Source organism: Salvelinus fontinalis, chromosome 1 (genome assembly GCF_029448725.1).
Source record: "Salvelinus fontinalis isolate EN_2023a chromosome 1, ASM2944872v1, whole genome shotgun sequence".
Lineage (NCBI taxonomy): Eukaryota > Metazoa > Chordata > Actinopteri > Salmoniformes > Salmonidae > Salvelinus > Salvelinus fontinalis.
Window position 1 is genome coordinate 72947062 of NC_074665.1, and position 15632 is coordinate 72962693.

Sequence of the window (15632 nt, forward strand, 5' to 3'; positions counted from 1 at the left end):
TCAATGTGAAAGGTAGACAGATGAAGCCATCATACCAGGTAAAGTGCCAGGCTTTCGTGTCTGTCTTCCTGGAGCTTTTTAAACACTGGGACATAAAATGCAATTGTACCAATGGGATTCCACTAAGACCTTGCTTGATATGATGATGTCTGTATAGATACCTTTTAGTTAAAAACATCTATAGTTACACCTTCCTAACCAATATTTTCATTACGCATTTAGGTTATGAAATGTCTAAACCACAAGCACTTTGCGTTATCAACTGGGGTCCGAACCCGGGTCTCTGGCGAGCCCACTGAGCTAAAGCCTAGCCAATCGCTCAGGGGAGCCAACACAAGCCTTCAGGTCTGGGTTTTGTGTCTTACCGCACTCATCAGGGAATCCAGCACACTGACTGCGAAGGCCGTCCCACAGGCGAAGGGCTGAGTGAGGTACAATTCTGTGTCAGGGTCATCATCATCATCCTGGTCCAGGAACTGAACATTGGAGTCATTTACTGGTGGAGAAAGACATACAAATAGGAACTTATTGATGTGTATGCTACTACAGTATCATGGTATAGCATGAAACACATGCTGTTGACTTTGCCAGTAACATGCCGACTAGACCGGCCAGGTTGCGTGCGTGAGCATTGCAACACATACATGTTATTCACTCATTTCATTCAAACTGCTCGTGAGTCAACGGGCAGTTTGGATGCGCTGATGCGCTGTAAGTCCCGCCTTTCCCATCTACTCATTGGTTTTCCCAAGCATACTAACCCACGTGGGTGATTGAAAGATGAATGTGGAGAGATTAATCCTCGACTAACCTGTGCCCCCGCACATTGACTCTGTACCGGTACCCTCTGTATATAACCTCGCTACTGTTATTTTACTGCTGCTCTTTAAGTATTTTTTACTTATCTATTTTTTACTTAACACTTATTTTTCTTAAAACTGCATTGTTGGTTAAGGGCTTGTAAGTAAGCATTTTACTGTAAGGTCTACACCTGTTGTACTCGGCGCATGTGACAAATACAATTTAATTTGATTTAATCAAAGAAAACGAACTAGGTCTCCCCTTTACCAGTGAAATAATTGTCAAAGTAGAAAATTGTGTGTTAACTCAAAATGGGTAAAAATTCTACAGAGATCCAGCAAAAAATAGGACCATTATGGATTTCAGGTAAAATAACAACCCAATGTTTATCTCCCAGGACAAAGTAGCTAGCAACAACAAGCTAGCTAAATGTCCATGAATGTTTCATGTGTGTTTCGACCAGTCTCCAAATGAATAGTTGGTTCACAGTTGGTTTTGATATTTTAACTTCATAAACGCGTCATAAACGTGTCTTGTAGGGAGAGACAAAAATCAACATGACCACAATGGTGGACGCGCGTATGGGCCGGTTTGGTCAAGGTGTAGGCTGCTGAATATACAATACAGTACAAATCAATTTGATCAAAAGCTCAACCATATGGAGTAAAGAATTATCATGCATACTATATACTTTTACATACAGACTAAATGTGCAACTTAATCTAAGACATGGTTCACATCCAACAGTGACTATGAAGCATCACATATTCAGTGATAGAACGTACACAATGCCTGATAGCACAGAGGGATTGCTTTAAACAGTCAATGGCAGGGGATATGGATTGTTATGAGAATGAAAGGGGGTTTAGTATTTCAAAAGTATACATTCAAATCATTGTTGTACTTGGAGAAGATCTTAATAGGCATTGTTGATGAAACCAAACATACACCGAGTGTAGAAAACATTAGGTACACCTTCTAATATTGAGTTGCATCCCCTTTTGCCCTCAGAACAGCCTCAATTCTTTGGGCCATGTACAAGGTGTCTCTACAAGGTGTCGAAAGCGTTCCACAGGCATGCTGGCCCATGTGACTCCAATGCTTGCCACAGTTGTGTCTAGTTGGCTGGATATCCTTTGGGTGGTGGACCATTCTTGATATACACAGGAAACTGTTGAGCGTGAAAGACCCAGTACCGTTGCAGATCTTGACACACTCAAACCGGTGCGCCTGGCACCTTCTATCATTCACTGTTCAAAGGCACTTAAATCTTTTTTTCTTGCCGATTCAACCTCTGAATGTCACACAAACACAATCCATGTCTCAATGGATTAAAAATCCTTCTTTAACTTTTTATTGCAGTGGGCTAAATCAGGGTCAAATAATTTATTGGTAGTCTTAAACAAAATGGATTAAATAAAATAAAAAATCCTCTTGAATCTACACACAATACTCCATAATGTTTTATAATCGAATCCAAGATGGCGTAGCAGTCAGATGTCCTTTGTCCTCGTCCTGTCCCGTGTATATATATTTTATATATTTTTCTTCGCATTTCTTTTTATATATATTTTTTTCTTCTTAAAAACTCAACTTCAAAACACTCTCCTGCAATCCACCTCTGTGGATTCTCTGTCGACACGACCACGTCTGGTCTGCAGACGAATAGCCCATCCGCTGTGCCCTCAACCGGCCTCCGTCTGAGCAGACCCCCTCCGTCTGAGCAGACCTCCCCCCGGGCTACTAACTTTAAACGCCGCGGGCTAGTTTAGTGGAGGCCTCACTGCCCCATCTACGGCTGCCCCCTGGACACTATGATCACTTGGCTACATAGCTGATGCCTGCTTGACTGTCCATTAATTCACGGTACTCCATTCCGTTTATTTGTGTTTTATCTGTCGGCTCTGTGCTTTAACTCAGGATCTGTGTGTAGTTAATCCGACCCTCTCTGCCTAGCCGTCGCCATTTTTACCTACTGTTGCTGTGTTAGCTGACTAGCTGCTGTTATATCACCTGTTGTTTTAGCTAGCTCTGACTAGCTGCTGTTATATCACCTGTTGTTTTAGCTAGCTCTCCCAATGAAGACCTGCAATCACTTTACGCCTTACTGCATGGCTCCCTCTAATATCAATATGCCTTGCATACTGTTGTTCAGGCTAGTTATCATTGTTTTGGTTTGCAATGGACCCCGTAGTTCCACTCTCCGTACCTCTGATACCTCCTTTGTCCCACCCCCCACACATGCGGTGACCTCACCCATTGAGACCAGCATGTCCAGAGATACAACCTCTCTTATCATCACCCAGTGCCTGGGCTTGCCTCCGCTGTACCCGTGCCCCACCATACCCTGGTCTGCACATTATGCCCAGAATCTATTCTACCACGCCCATAAATCTGCTCCTTTTATTCCTTGTCCCCAACGCTCTAGGCGACCAGTTTTGATAGCCTTTAGCCGCACCCTCATCCTGCTACTCCTCTGTTCCTCGGGTGATGTGGAGGTAAACCCAGGCCCTGCATGTCCCCAGTCACCCTCATTTGTTGACTTCTGTGATCGAAAAAGCCTTGGCCTCATGCATGTCAACATCAGAAGCCTCCTCCCTAAGTTTGCCTTACTCACCGCTTTAGCACACTCTGCCAACCCTGATGTCCTCGCCGTGTCCGAATCCTGGCTTAGGAAGGCCACCAAACATTCTGAGATTTCCATACCCAACTATAACACTTTCCGTCAAGATAGAACTGCCAAAGGGGGAGGAGTTGCAATCTACTGCAGAGATAGCCTGCAAAGTTCTGTCATACTTTCCAGGTCTATGCCCAAACAGTTCGAACTTCTAATTTTAAAAATTAATCTCTCCAGAAATAAGTCTCTCACTGTTGCCGCCTGCTACCGACCCCCCTCAGCTCCCAGCTGTGCCCTGGACACCATCTGTGAATTGATCGCTCCCCATCTAGCTTCAGAGTTTGTTCTGTTAGGTGACCTAAACTGGGATATGCTTAACACCCCGGCAGTCCTACAATCTAAGCTTGATGCCCTCAATCTCACACAAATCATCAAGGAACCCACCAGGTACAACCCTAAATCCGTAAACATGGGCACCCTAATAGACATTATCCTGACCAACTTGCCCTCCAAATACACCTCTGCTGTCTTCAATCAAGATCTCAGCGATCACTGCCTCATTGCCTGTATCCGCCACGGGTCCGCGGCCAAACGACCACCCCTCATCACTGTCAAACGCTCCCTAAAACACTTCTGCGAGCAGGCCTTTCTAATCGACCTGGCCCGGGTACCCTGGAAGGATATTGACCTCATCCCGTCAGTTGAGGATGCCTGGTCATTCTTTAAAAGTTACTTCCTCACCATATTAGACAAGCATGCTCCGTTCAAAAAATGCAGAACCAAGAACAGATATAGCCCTTGGTTCACTCCAGACCTGACTGCCCTCGACCAGCACAAAAACATCCTGTGGTGAACTGCAATAGCATCGAAGAGCCCCCGCGATATGCAACTGTTCAGGGAAGTCAGGAACCAATACACGCAGTCAGTCAGGAAAGCAAAGGCCAGCTTTTTCAAGCAGAAATTTGCATCCTGTAGCTCTAACTCCAAAAAGTTCTGGGATACTGTAAAGTCCATGGAAAACAAGAGCACCTCCTCCCAGCTGCCCACTTCACTGAGGCTAGGTAACACGGTCACCACTGATAAGTCCATGATAATCGAAAACTTCAACAAACATTTCTCAATGGCTGGCCATGCCTTCCTCCTGGCGACTCCAACCTTGGCCAACAGCCCCTACCCCCCCCGCTGCTACTCGCCCAAGCCTCCCCAGCTTCTCCTTTACCCATATCCAGATAGCAGATGTTCTGAAAGAGCTGGAAAACCTGGACCCATACAAATCAGCTGGGCTTGACAATCTGGACCCCCTATTTCTGAAACTGTCCGCCGCCATTGTCGCACCCCCTATTACCAGCCTGTTCAACCTCTCCTTCGTATCATCTGAGATCCCCAAGGATTGGAAAGCTGCCGCGGTCATCCCCCTCTTCAAAGGGGGAGACACCCTGGACCCAAACTGTTACAGACCTATATCCATCCTGCCCTGCCTATCTAAGGTCTTCGAAAGCCAAGTCAACAAACAGATCACTGACCATCTCGAATCCCACCGTACCTTCTCCGCTGTGCAATCCGGTTTCCGAGCCGGTCACGGGTGCACCTCAGCCACGCTCAAGGTACTAAACGATGTCATAACCGCCATCGATAAAAGACATTACTGTGCAGCCGTCTTCATCGATGTTGCTCTTGCTGCGGGCGATTCCCTGATCCACCTCTATGCAGACGACACCATTCTGTACACTTCCGGCCCTTCCTTGGACACTGTGCTATCTAACCTCCAAACGAGCTTCAATGCCATACAACACTCCTTCCGTGGCCTCCAACTGCTCTTAAACGCTAGTAAAACCAAATGCATGCTTTTCAACCGTTCGCTCTCTGCACCCGCACGCCCGACTAGCATCACCACCCTGGACGGTTCCGACCTAGAATATGTGGACATCTATAAGTACCTAGGTGTCTGGCTAGACTGCAAACTCTCCTTCCAGACTCATATCAAACATCTCCAATCCAAAATCAAATCTAGAGTCGGCTTTCTATTCCGCAACAAAGCCTCCTTCACTCACGCCGCCAAACTTACCCTAGTAAAACTGACTATCCTACCGATCCTCGACTTCGGCGATGTCATCTACAAAATAGCTTCCAATACTCTACTCAGCAAACTGGATGCAGTCTATCACAGTGCCATCCGTTTTGTTACTAAAGCACCTTATACGACCCACCACTGCGATCTGTATGCCCTAGTCGGCTGGCCCTCGCTACATGTTCGTCGTCAGACCCACTGGCTCCAGGTCATCTACAAGGCTATGCTAGGTAAAGTGCCGCCTTATCTCAGTTCACTGGTCACGATGGCTACACCCACCCGTAGCACGCGCTCCAGCAGGTGTATCTCACTGATCATCCCTAAAGCCAAAACCTCATTTGGACGCCTTTCCTTCCAGTTCTCTGCTGCCTGCGACTGGAACGAATTGCAAAAATCTCTGAAGTTGGAGACTTTTATCTCCCTCAACAACTTTAAAAATCTGCTATCCGAGCAGCTAACCGATCGCTGCAGCTGTACATAGTCCATCTGTAAACTACCCACCCAATGTACCTACCTCACCCCCCATACTGCTTTTATTTATTTACTTCTCTGCTCTTTTGCACACCAGTATCTCTTCTTGCACATGATCATCTGATGATTTATCACTCCAGTGTTAATCTGCTAAATTGTAATTACTCGATTTATTGCCTACCTCCTGCCTTTTGCACACATTGTATATAGATTCTCTTTTTTCTACCATGTTATCGACTTGTTTATTGTTTACTCCATGTGTAACTCTGTGTTGTTGTCTGTTCACACTGCTATGCTTTATCTTGGCCAGGTCGCAGTTGCAAATGAGAACTTGTTCTCAACTAGCCTACCTGGTTAAATAAAGGTGAAATAAAAAATAAATAAAAAAAAGGACAAAGTGAAAACAGGCTTTAAAAAATGTTTGCAAATGTATTACAAATAAAAAACAGAAATACATTATTTACATAAGTATGCAGACCCTTTGCTATGAGACTCGAAATTGAGCTCAGGTGCATCCTGTTTCCATTGATCATCCTTGAGATTTTTCTACAACTTGATTAGAGTCCACCTGTGGTAAATTCAATTGACTGGACATGATTTGGAAAGGAACACACCTGTCTATATAAGGTCCCACTGTTGACAGTACATGTCAGAGCAAAAACTAAGCCATGAGGTTGAAGGAATTGTCCGTAGAGCTCCGAGACAGGATTGTGTCGAGGCACAGATCTGGGGAAGGGTACCAAAAAATGTCTTTAGCATTGAAGGTCCACAAGAACACAGTTGCCTCCATCATTCTTAAATGGAAGAAGTTTGGAACCACCAAGACTCTTCCTAGAGCTGGCCGTCCGGCCAAACTGAACAATCGGGGGAGAAGGGCCTTTGTCATGGAGGTGACCAAGAACCTGATGGTCACTCTGACCGAGCTTTAGAGTTCCTCTGTGGGGATGGGAGAACCTTCCAGAAGGACAACCATCTCTGCAGCACTCCCCCAATGTACATTACAGAAGACTGAAATATAACAAAACCGTTTGACATAGAAACACTGGATTTTTGGTGTAAAAATCAATAAATGTTTATTAATTATGAAAAATAGTAATAACATTCCACCCATGATGGCACTAGAGGGCGCTTTGGTCATTTGACTGCAGAAAAGGTTTATCCTGTCTCCACCCCTTCATCTACACTGTGGATTTAACAAATTACCTCATTAAGCAATCATAGCTTTCACCTGGATTCACCTGGTCATGGAAAAAGCAGGTGTTCCTAATATTTTGTAAACTCAGTGTATATTGAATCTGTGAGTATTGTCTCTGGTTGGATTTGTGGTCAGCTCTTACAACCCATATTCAGGCCATTCATGCACTCATGAATTCATGCATATTTAAAGCCTCAAGCTTTGAAATTCAACGCAAACAATCCTCAAGAGATTAAATATATAGTATTAACGACACCAATAAGATATCGTTTTGTCTTGTAAATATAGCTATAGTTCCAATTATATCTACACTGAACAAAAGTATAAAAGCAGCATACAACAATTTCATTGATTTTACTGAGTTACAGTTCATATGAGGTTATCAGTCAATTTAAATTAATTCATTTGGACCTAATATATGGATTTCATATGACTGGGAATACAGATATGCATCTGTTGGTCACAGATACCGTAAAAAAAAATGGGCCTCACAATGGGCCTCAGGATTTCTTCACTGTTTTCTTGTGCATTCAAATTGCCATCCATGAAATACAATTGGGTTCGTTGTCTGTAGCATATGCCTGCTCATACCATAACCCCACCGCTACCATGGGGCACTCTGTTCACAATCTTGACATCAGCAAACTGCTTCCTCACAAGATGCCATAAACGTGGTCTGCAGTTGTGAGGCCGGATGGACGTACTGCCAATTCTCTAAAACGACGTTGGAGGCAGCTTATGGTAGAGAAATGAACATTCAATTCTCTTGCAACAGCTCTCTTGGACATTCCTGCAGTCAGCATGCCAATTGCATGCTCCCTCAAAACTTGAGACATATGTGGCACTGTGTTGTGTCAAAACTACAAATTTTTGAGAGGCCTTTTATTGTCCCCAGTACAAGGTGCACCTGAATAATGATCATGCGGTTTAATCAGGTTCTTGATATGCCACACCTGTCATGTGGATGGATTATCTTGGCAAAGAAAAAATGCTCACTGACAGGGATGTAAACAAATTTATGCACAACATTTGAGAGAAATAAGCTTTTTGTGCCTATGGAACATTTCTGGGATCTTTTATTTCAGGTCATGAAACATGCGATCAACACTTACCGTGTGGCGTTTATATTTTTGTTCAGGGTATTCCTTTAAAAAGTCTTGTTACATACTTTCCACTGCCCAAAACGATGTCAATTTTTTTTTACATGCCTTTGACCACAAAAAGCACAAAGCTTTTAAAAAAGAAAGTATTGATGTTGAGTTTTGTTTCAGAAGTGTTACTTCTATCAGACACTTCCAGCTGGGTGCGAAAATAAACGTCAGTCAGATTTGACGAGTCAGATGAAAGGAAGGAGGTCATTGGCCAGAGGATATGATCTATGAAGAACTAAGATGCTACTTTGGAAACAGCCACAAGGACTTGTATTGGGATGAAAGGTCCTTGTGATTCTCAGAAAAGAGAAAGAAAAGAACAGGCGCATGAAGAAAGGAAGAAAAAAATAGGCCAAAACAGTGAATTGCAACAAAAGAACCCAGAGTAACATAGTACAATGTGCTCAAAGTGATACCATGGGAATGAACCAGACTAGGGCTACGTCCCAAATGTCACCCTGTTCCCTACATAGTGCACTACTTTTGACCAAGGCACAGGGCCCTGGTCAAAAGTAATGCACTACATAAGTAATAGGGTGCCATTTGGGAAGCAACCACAGCCTCTTGGGCCAGGCAGGACAAGAAATCAAAAGGAAGCTGGATGGAGGAGGAGGAGGAGGAGGCGGCTGTAGAGCAACACTGAGGCAGTAGCTTCTTACCCAGCTCTGTTATTATTTGTACGTTGATCCCACTGCTTTTATCCTGACTGAATGAAACCACAGGCAGGACTTTGCCTGCTGTTTTTGATAATGTTGCTACAGACAAGTGTTAGGGAGAAATAGTTACATGATGAAGCATGTTCAAGAGGTTATTAAGATTAGATGAATGTATTAGTCATGAATGGTTAAAAACATGAAAATCATCTTCAGAATGTTAGAGAGCAGCAATTGACTGAGGAATTATGTTCTGTTTTGTTTTGGTTGGTTGTCATCGTCAAAACCTGAAACATTCTTACTATAGATTAGATTAGAAAATGTTTCATATTCTCAATGAGGCAATTCATTTTGGTGCTTTTTCGTCAATCATTACAAAAAAGTATTAATATAATTACATGAAACTTTTCCTTTTCACACATTTCACCCTCCTAAAAGAGTTTGTCAAAGTGACATTTCATTCATACCTGCTGACATACCTAGTTCAGTGATGATGGGGATGTTGGCTCCTGTTGTGATGGAAGCCTGTCTGACCAACCCCCCATGAAGTGGACTGTTTTCAGGAGAGGACCTGTCCATGCCTGGAGGAGTGAAACCTGCATGGAAAGATATATAGACGTTAATGACTGCCTATGACATATATTAAAAGGCTGTATGTAGCTGTTATGAAGGCTTTATAAATGCGTACATTGTGGGTTACTACAAAACACATTCCTGCTATGTAGCACTGTTGTTCTGCCCCTGAGCAAGGCATTTAACCCCATTGTTCCACGGCGCCGATGACGTGGGTGTAGATTAAGGCAGCCCTCCTCTCTGATTCAGCGGGGTTGGGCTAAATGCGTAAAAAACATTTTGGTTGAATGCATTTAGCTTTTGAATGCATTTAGCAACTGACTAGGTATCCCCCTTTCCCTTTACTTATCTATTATCTGAGGAAGGTATATCAGTAGAAAGGAACAAATAATGATTTATTTATAATAAGTTGATATATATTTTAGCCATTCTTTGTCACATTCAAATAATTTGTAATAAGACAATATTACACAATGTTGAGTGTAATATTCTTGAGAGGTCCCTTCATCCATCCCTAAAACATAACAAATCTTACATGTGGCCCATTTTGTTTCCATTAAAGCCACGAAATAATAAAACAAGTGACGTGAGATTGACTTGACATCTCTTGCTTTCCTCAAACTGACAAGTAAACACATTAATTCAGTGACGCTGTATGCATTATACATGGTCCTTGTTTTGACATCTGTGTCTTGCTGCTGACTACGGAAAACCGCTAGGTCATACAAGTATTAGAGACACAACCAAAGTGCACAGAAATGTATTTTCAGGTCAAGAGGTCTCATTTACATTACATTCAATGCCAGGGAGTGACAGGCCATTACTGAAGACCATCTCACTCCACTGCCATTCCTCACACGAGAATTGTTTGATATAATATTGATAAATGATCTGCTATAAAAAATATATAGAAATTGTCAGATTGATTACATATGAATAATAATAATAATTCTTATTATTCATTTGCATTTTAATCTACAAACAAATACACATTTAATTGACTTTGCTTCCTCAAGTAAGGCTTTATGCCAGAATAATGCCAGATTATCACCAATTACATTATGAAGAAACCAACCAGTAGCTAACTAGTCATTGAAGAACATGAATCACCAGGCTTTCCTGTCAAACACACCCGGTCAGGGATATTCTTCCTGCCAGGGCCTGTCCCCTCTGGGCAGAGCACTGAACTATGATAGGCCAACTCCTTCCCCTTGCTTACCTTGGGAGTTAGCCTGCAAGACCCCGATGCTGTCGTCAAACTGCATGGACTTGATGTTGAGTGACGCCAGGATGCATTCCTTGTCCTGCAGTGATGCGTCGTCAATATTGTTCTGATTGGCCGACAGGATGACACACATGTCACAGAGGTTGATATTGACAGCCCTCAGATCGGCCCGGCTTAACGGTGTGCCCTGTGAAATATGAATATAAGATGAACAAACATTATTCTATAATAAATGATAATAGTAGAGATGTGATGGTGTGCCCTGTGACAGGAGAGGGATACAAAGGTGAAAAAGTTATTCTATACACTGTAAAACATTTCCTGTAATTTTTACAGTAAATTACTGGCAGCACAGTAATCTGTTACAGTGTAATAACTTGTACAACACTGTAGTTGAACAAAGACAAAATGTAAAGGTATATACAGCTATATAACATTAAACAAAGATAGTCATTGTGCAAAGTGTGAATGGTCACGTCATATCGCTGAGTCTCAGTATCAGTTATTTAACTCTGTTTCAATTAACTCATATTCCTTTTGTGTCTTTCTTCTGGAGGAAAACAAACTGACATCAATTTTCAAAATGTGATTTAGCTCTACTCACAGGTAAAATGGAGACTTTGGGGAAGTTGTGAAGGGTCTCCCATTCCCTCTTCAGGTACTCCAGAGAACCCACAAACACGATGGGTTTCAGCTCGTGGTAGTGGAAGTTGCTAGCTCTCAGAGGCATCACAAGGTTCCTTAGGCCCACCAAAGCCGACTTCGCGTCTCCAAATATACAGACGACCACGTGGCCGCTTAGGACAGTCATGGCAGCTTCACTTCTGGTCTGAGACAGGGAAACAAATCCAGGGACATAATATAATTCAAGCCTTATAAAAGGACATTAGAAAGGCTCTTACTTATAACAAGTAATAAAGCATTATACCTGCAGGCTGCAAATTACTAACCAATGCTATCCTTATTCAGTTAAGTTATTCTGAACAAAGTGTCCCTTGAAATTATTATTCACCTACTGACTGTAATATAGTATCTATTAGATTGTAATTTGCCATTTCTAATACAGCATATTGGTATAAGAAATGTCCTATACACAGGACTCCCCCATGGAGCAAATGGCATGCCAACCACCTCATTACAATGTTTAACTGCCCTTTTGTGACACGACACGTCTGTCGCGGGAGAGGACCGTGTCACCGGATACGTTCCAAATAACACCCTATTCCCTTTATAGTTGACTACTTTTGACCAGGACCCACAGAAAACCCATAGATCTCAGGTAAAAAGTAGTGCACTATATAGGAAATAGAGTGACATTTGGGACACAGCCACTGATGAATGACCCCCTCAGCGGGAGGGAGTATGGAGAAGCGTGAGGGAGTGAGGTACCCACCAAGATGACCTTCTCGATGTCTTTGGACTGGCACCAGTGGAACATCCCTGTGGAGTCGTACTTCTTCACGTTCATGTCCATGTTCTCAATCTGTTCGTTCCCCGGCATGAGGAGAGGGTCATGCCTAATCAAACAAAAGAAGGAGGGAGGGAGGAGAGAGATGAGGGAGGAGAGAAATGGAAGGATAAGAGATAGACCTGGAGGGAGGATTGAAAGCTAGTCGTCGTTGTGTCGTTTTAAAACGTAATGAACTGGCGCGTGGTCGGCAGCCGCTGGTCAATATTTGAACATCAAGATGAAAGGCAATAAATTGTTGAGCAATATTTACATGCGGTCGTATAACCTGAAAGTTGGCGAGACATATTTATCTGGTTTATATTTCAGCTCAGCAGTTGGAGGTTGTCACGACTTCCGCCGAAGTCGGTCCCTCTCCTTGTTTGGACGGTGTTCGACGGTCGACGTCACCGATCTTCTAGCCATCTTCTAGCCATCCATTTTTCATTTTCCATTGGTTTTGTCTTGTCTTCCTACACACCTGGTTCCAATCCCATCAATTACATGTTGTGTATTTAACCCTCTGTTTCCCCTCATGAGATTGTTTGTTGTATGTAGGTGTGTATTGTTAATTCTGGTGTGCGACGGGTTTTGCACCCTCTATTTGTTATGTTGTATACTTTGGTTTTCGGAGGTTTTGATGTTTATTAAACAGCTCCGTTTTTACCAAGTTTATTCTCTTGCGCCTGACTTCCCTGCCAGCAGAACGCACCACATTACAGAGGTATAGTATATCATGCTTACAAGCTAGAGATAAAGAACATCAGGATACTAAAGGATGTTTTGTCTACATGTCAGAAAAGCATATTTCAGATCAGGGAACCTGACTGCTGCTGTCACAGTTCCAAAAGTGGAGAAGAGTGAAGGAGTCAGGCGCAGAGAGCAGGGTAGTTCAGAAAGGACGTGGATTTAATATTCCAAAATTATCAGAGAGACGGTCACGCCACACACACAAGGGCGCGTAAAGTCCCAGTCCAAAACAAACAGGACTAAATTGAATCAGAACAGACACCACAAGAATGAAATGAAACACCACAAACAGAAAAACAAGCCCGCACAAAAGTCGGCGGGCCAACTGGGTTTAAATAGCCCACAATCAAACCAAAACACAAAACAGGTGCAACAAATCAGACAACACTAAATGAAACAGAAAAGGGGATCGGTGGCAGCTAGTAGGCCGGAGACGACGACCGCCGAGCGCCGCCCGAACTGGAAGAGGCACCATCTACGGCGGGATTCGTGACAGCTGCTTACAGTATGTACAGTGCCTTCAGAAAGTATTCACACGCCTTGACTTTTCCCACATTTTGTTGTGTTACAACCTGAATTTAAAATATATTAAATTGACATTTTGTGTCACTGGTCTACACACAATACACCATAATGTCAAAGGGGAATTATGTTTTTAATAAAAAATGGAAAGCTGAAATGTCTTGAGTCAATAAGTATTCAACCCATTTGTTATGGCAAGCCTAAATAAGTTCTGGAGTAAACATTTGCTTAACAAGTCACATAATAAATTGCATGGACTCACTCTGTGTGGAATAATAGTGTTTAACATGATTTTTGAATGACTACCTCATCTCTGTACTCAACACATACAATTATCTGTCAAGCAGTGCATTTCAAACACAGATTCAACTACAAAGAGCAGGGAGATTTTCCAATGCACCTATTGGTAGATGGGTAAAAACAAAAAACAGACATTGAATATTCTTTTGAGCATGGTGCAGTTATTAATTTCACTTTGAATGGTGTATCAATACACCCAGTCACTACAAAGATGCAGGCGTCTTTCCTAACTCAGTTGTCAGAGAGGAAGGAAACCACGCAGAGATTTCACCATGAGACCAATGGTGACTTTAAAACTTCTTACGGCTAGGGGGCAGTATTTGGAAGTTTGAATGAATGAGGTGCCCAAAGTAAACTGCCTGTTACTCAGGCCCAAAAGCTAGGATATGCATATAATTGGTAGTATTGGATAGAAAACACTCTAAAGTGTTAAAATATAATGTCTGTGAGTATAACAGAACTGATATAGCAGGCGAAAACCCGAGGAGAATCCATCCGAAATGCTTTTGTTTTGAGGCGACACCATTTAAAATGCCTGTCTATGGGAAAATCAAAGGAATACCTCCCAGATTGTAGTTCCTAGGGCTTCCAGTAGATGTCAACAGTCTTTAGAAAGAGTTTCAGGCTTGTTTTTTGAAAAATGAGCTAGAATTTGTAGTTTTTCTAGGTGGCTCCCATTTTGGCTGTAGTATTGTGGAGCGCGTGGATGAGAGCGTGCACTTCGTTATTTATCTCCGGTAAGGAACATACTATTCTCCGTCTTAAATTTGATCATTTATTTACATATTAGGGTACCTGAGTATTGATTAGAAATGTTGTTTGACTTGTTTGGACGAAGTTCATTGGTAACTTTTGGGATTCATGTGTATGCATTTTGAACGATGGAAACCGGTCGATTACTAAGTCAAGCGCGCCAACTAACCTTACTTTTTGGGGATATAAAGAAGGACTTTATCGAACAAAAGGACCATTTGTCATGTAGCTGGAACCCTTGGGATTGCAAACAGAGGAAGATCTTCAAAGGAACGTGATTTATTTTATCGCTATTTCTGACTTTTGGTGACGCCTCTGCTTGTTTGGAAAATGTTTGTAATGCTTTTGTATGCGGGGCGCTGTCCTCAGATAATCGCATGGTATGCTTTAGCCGTAAAGCCTTTTTGAAATCTGACAAAGCGGCTGGATTAACAAGAAGTTAAGCTTTTAAACGATGTAAGACACTTGTATTTTCATGAATGTTTAATATTACAAATTTTGTATTTTGAATTTCGCGCTCTGCAATTTCACCGGATGTTGGCCAGGTGGGACGCTAGCCCAAAGAGGTTTTAAAACAGTTGAATGGCTGTGATAGAACAAAATGGGGGATGGATCAAAAACACGCATCCTGTTTGCAATAAGGCACCAAAGTAAAATATGTGTCAAAGAAATTCACTTTCTGTCCTGATTACAAAGCGTTATATTTGGGGCAAATACAACACATCACTGAGTACCATTCCACATATTTTCAAGCATGGTGGTGGCTGCATCATGTTATGGGTATGCTTGTCATCGGCAAGGACTAGTAGGTTTTTTGTTTAATAAAAATAAATGGAATAGAGCTAAGCACAGGCAAAATCCTAGAGGAAAACCTGGTTCAGTCTGCTTTCCAACAGACACTGGGAGACAAATTCAACTTTCAGCAGGACTATAATTTAAAACGCAAGGCCAATATACACTGGAGTTGATTACCAGGATGACATTAAATGTTCTTGAGTGGCCTATTTATAGTTTTGACTTAAATCAGCTTGAAAGTCTATGACAAGACTGGAAAATGGCTGTCTAGCAATGATGAAGAACCAACTTGACAGAGCTTGATGAATTTT

At 42.4% G+C, this 15632-nt stretch overlaps 1 protein-coding gene across 12 annotated transcripts in view; it reads right to left on the minus strand.

Annotated features, from left to right (window-relative positions):
* Positions 1-15632, minus strand: part of LOC129861258 (calcium-activated potassium channel subunit alpha-1-like) — a 343498-nt gene that overhangs the window by 122353 nt on the left and 205513 nt on the right. For 7 of the 12 annotated variants that reach the window (XM_055932559.1, XM_055932515.1, XM_055932524.1 and 4 more), the window contains 6 exons: positions 12148-12271; positions 11359-11583; positions 10749-10941; positions 9436-9552; positions 8963-9058; positions 366-496 (listed from right to left, as the gene is read on the minus strand). In XM_055932559.1, coding sequence (XP_055788534.1) covers positions 366-496; positions 8963-9058; positions 9436-9552; positions 10749-10941; positions 11359-11583; positions 12148-12271 — 886 coding nt within the window. Of the gene's footprint in view, positions 1-365; positions 497-8962; positions 9059-9423; positions 9553-10748; positions 10942-11358; positions 11584-12147; positions 12272-15632 lie in introns of all 12 variants that reach the window. The other 5 variants (XM_055932552.1, XM_055932543.1, XM_055932595.1 and 2 more) reach the window with 2 other exon arrangements.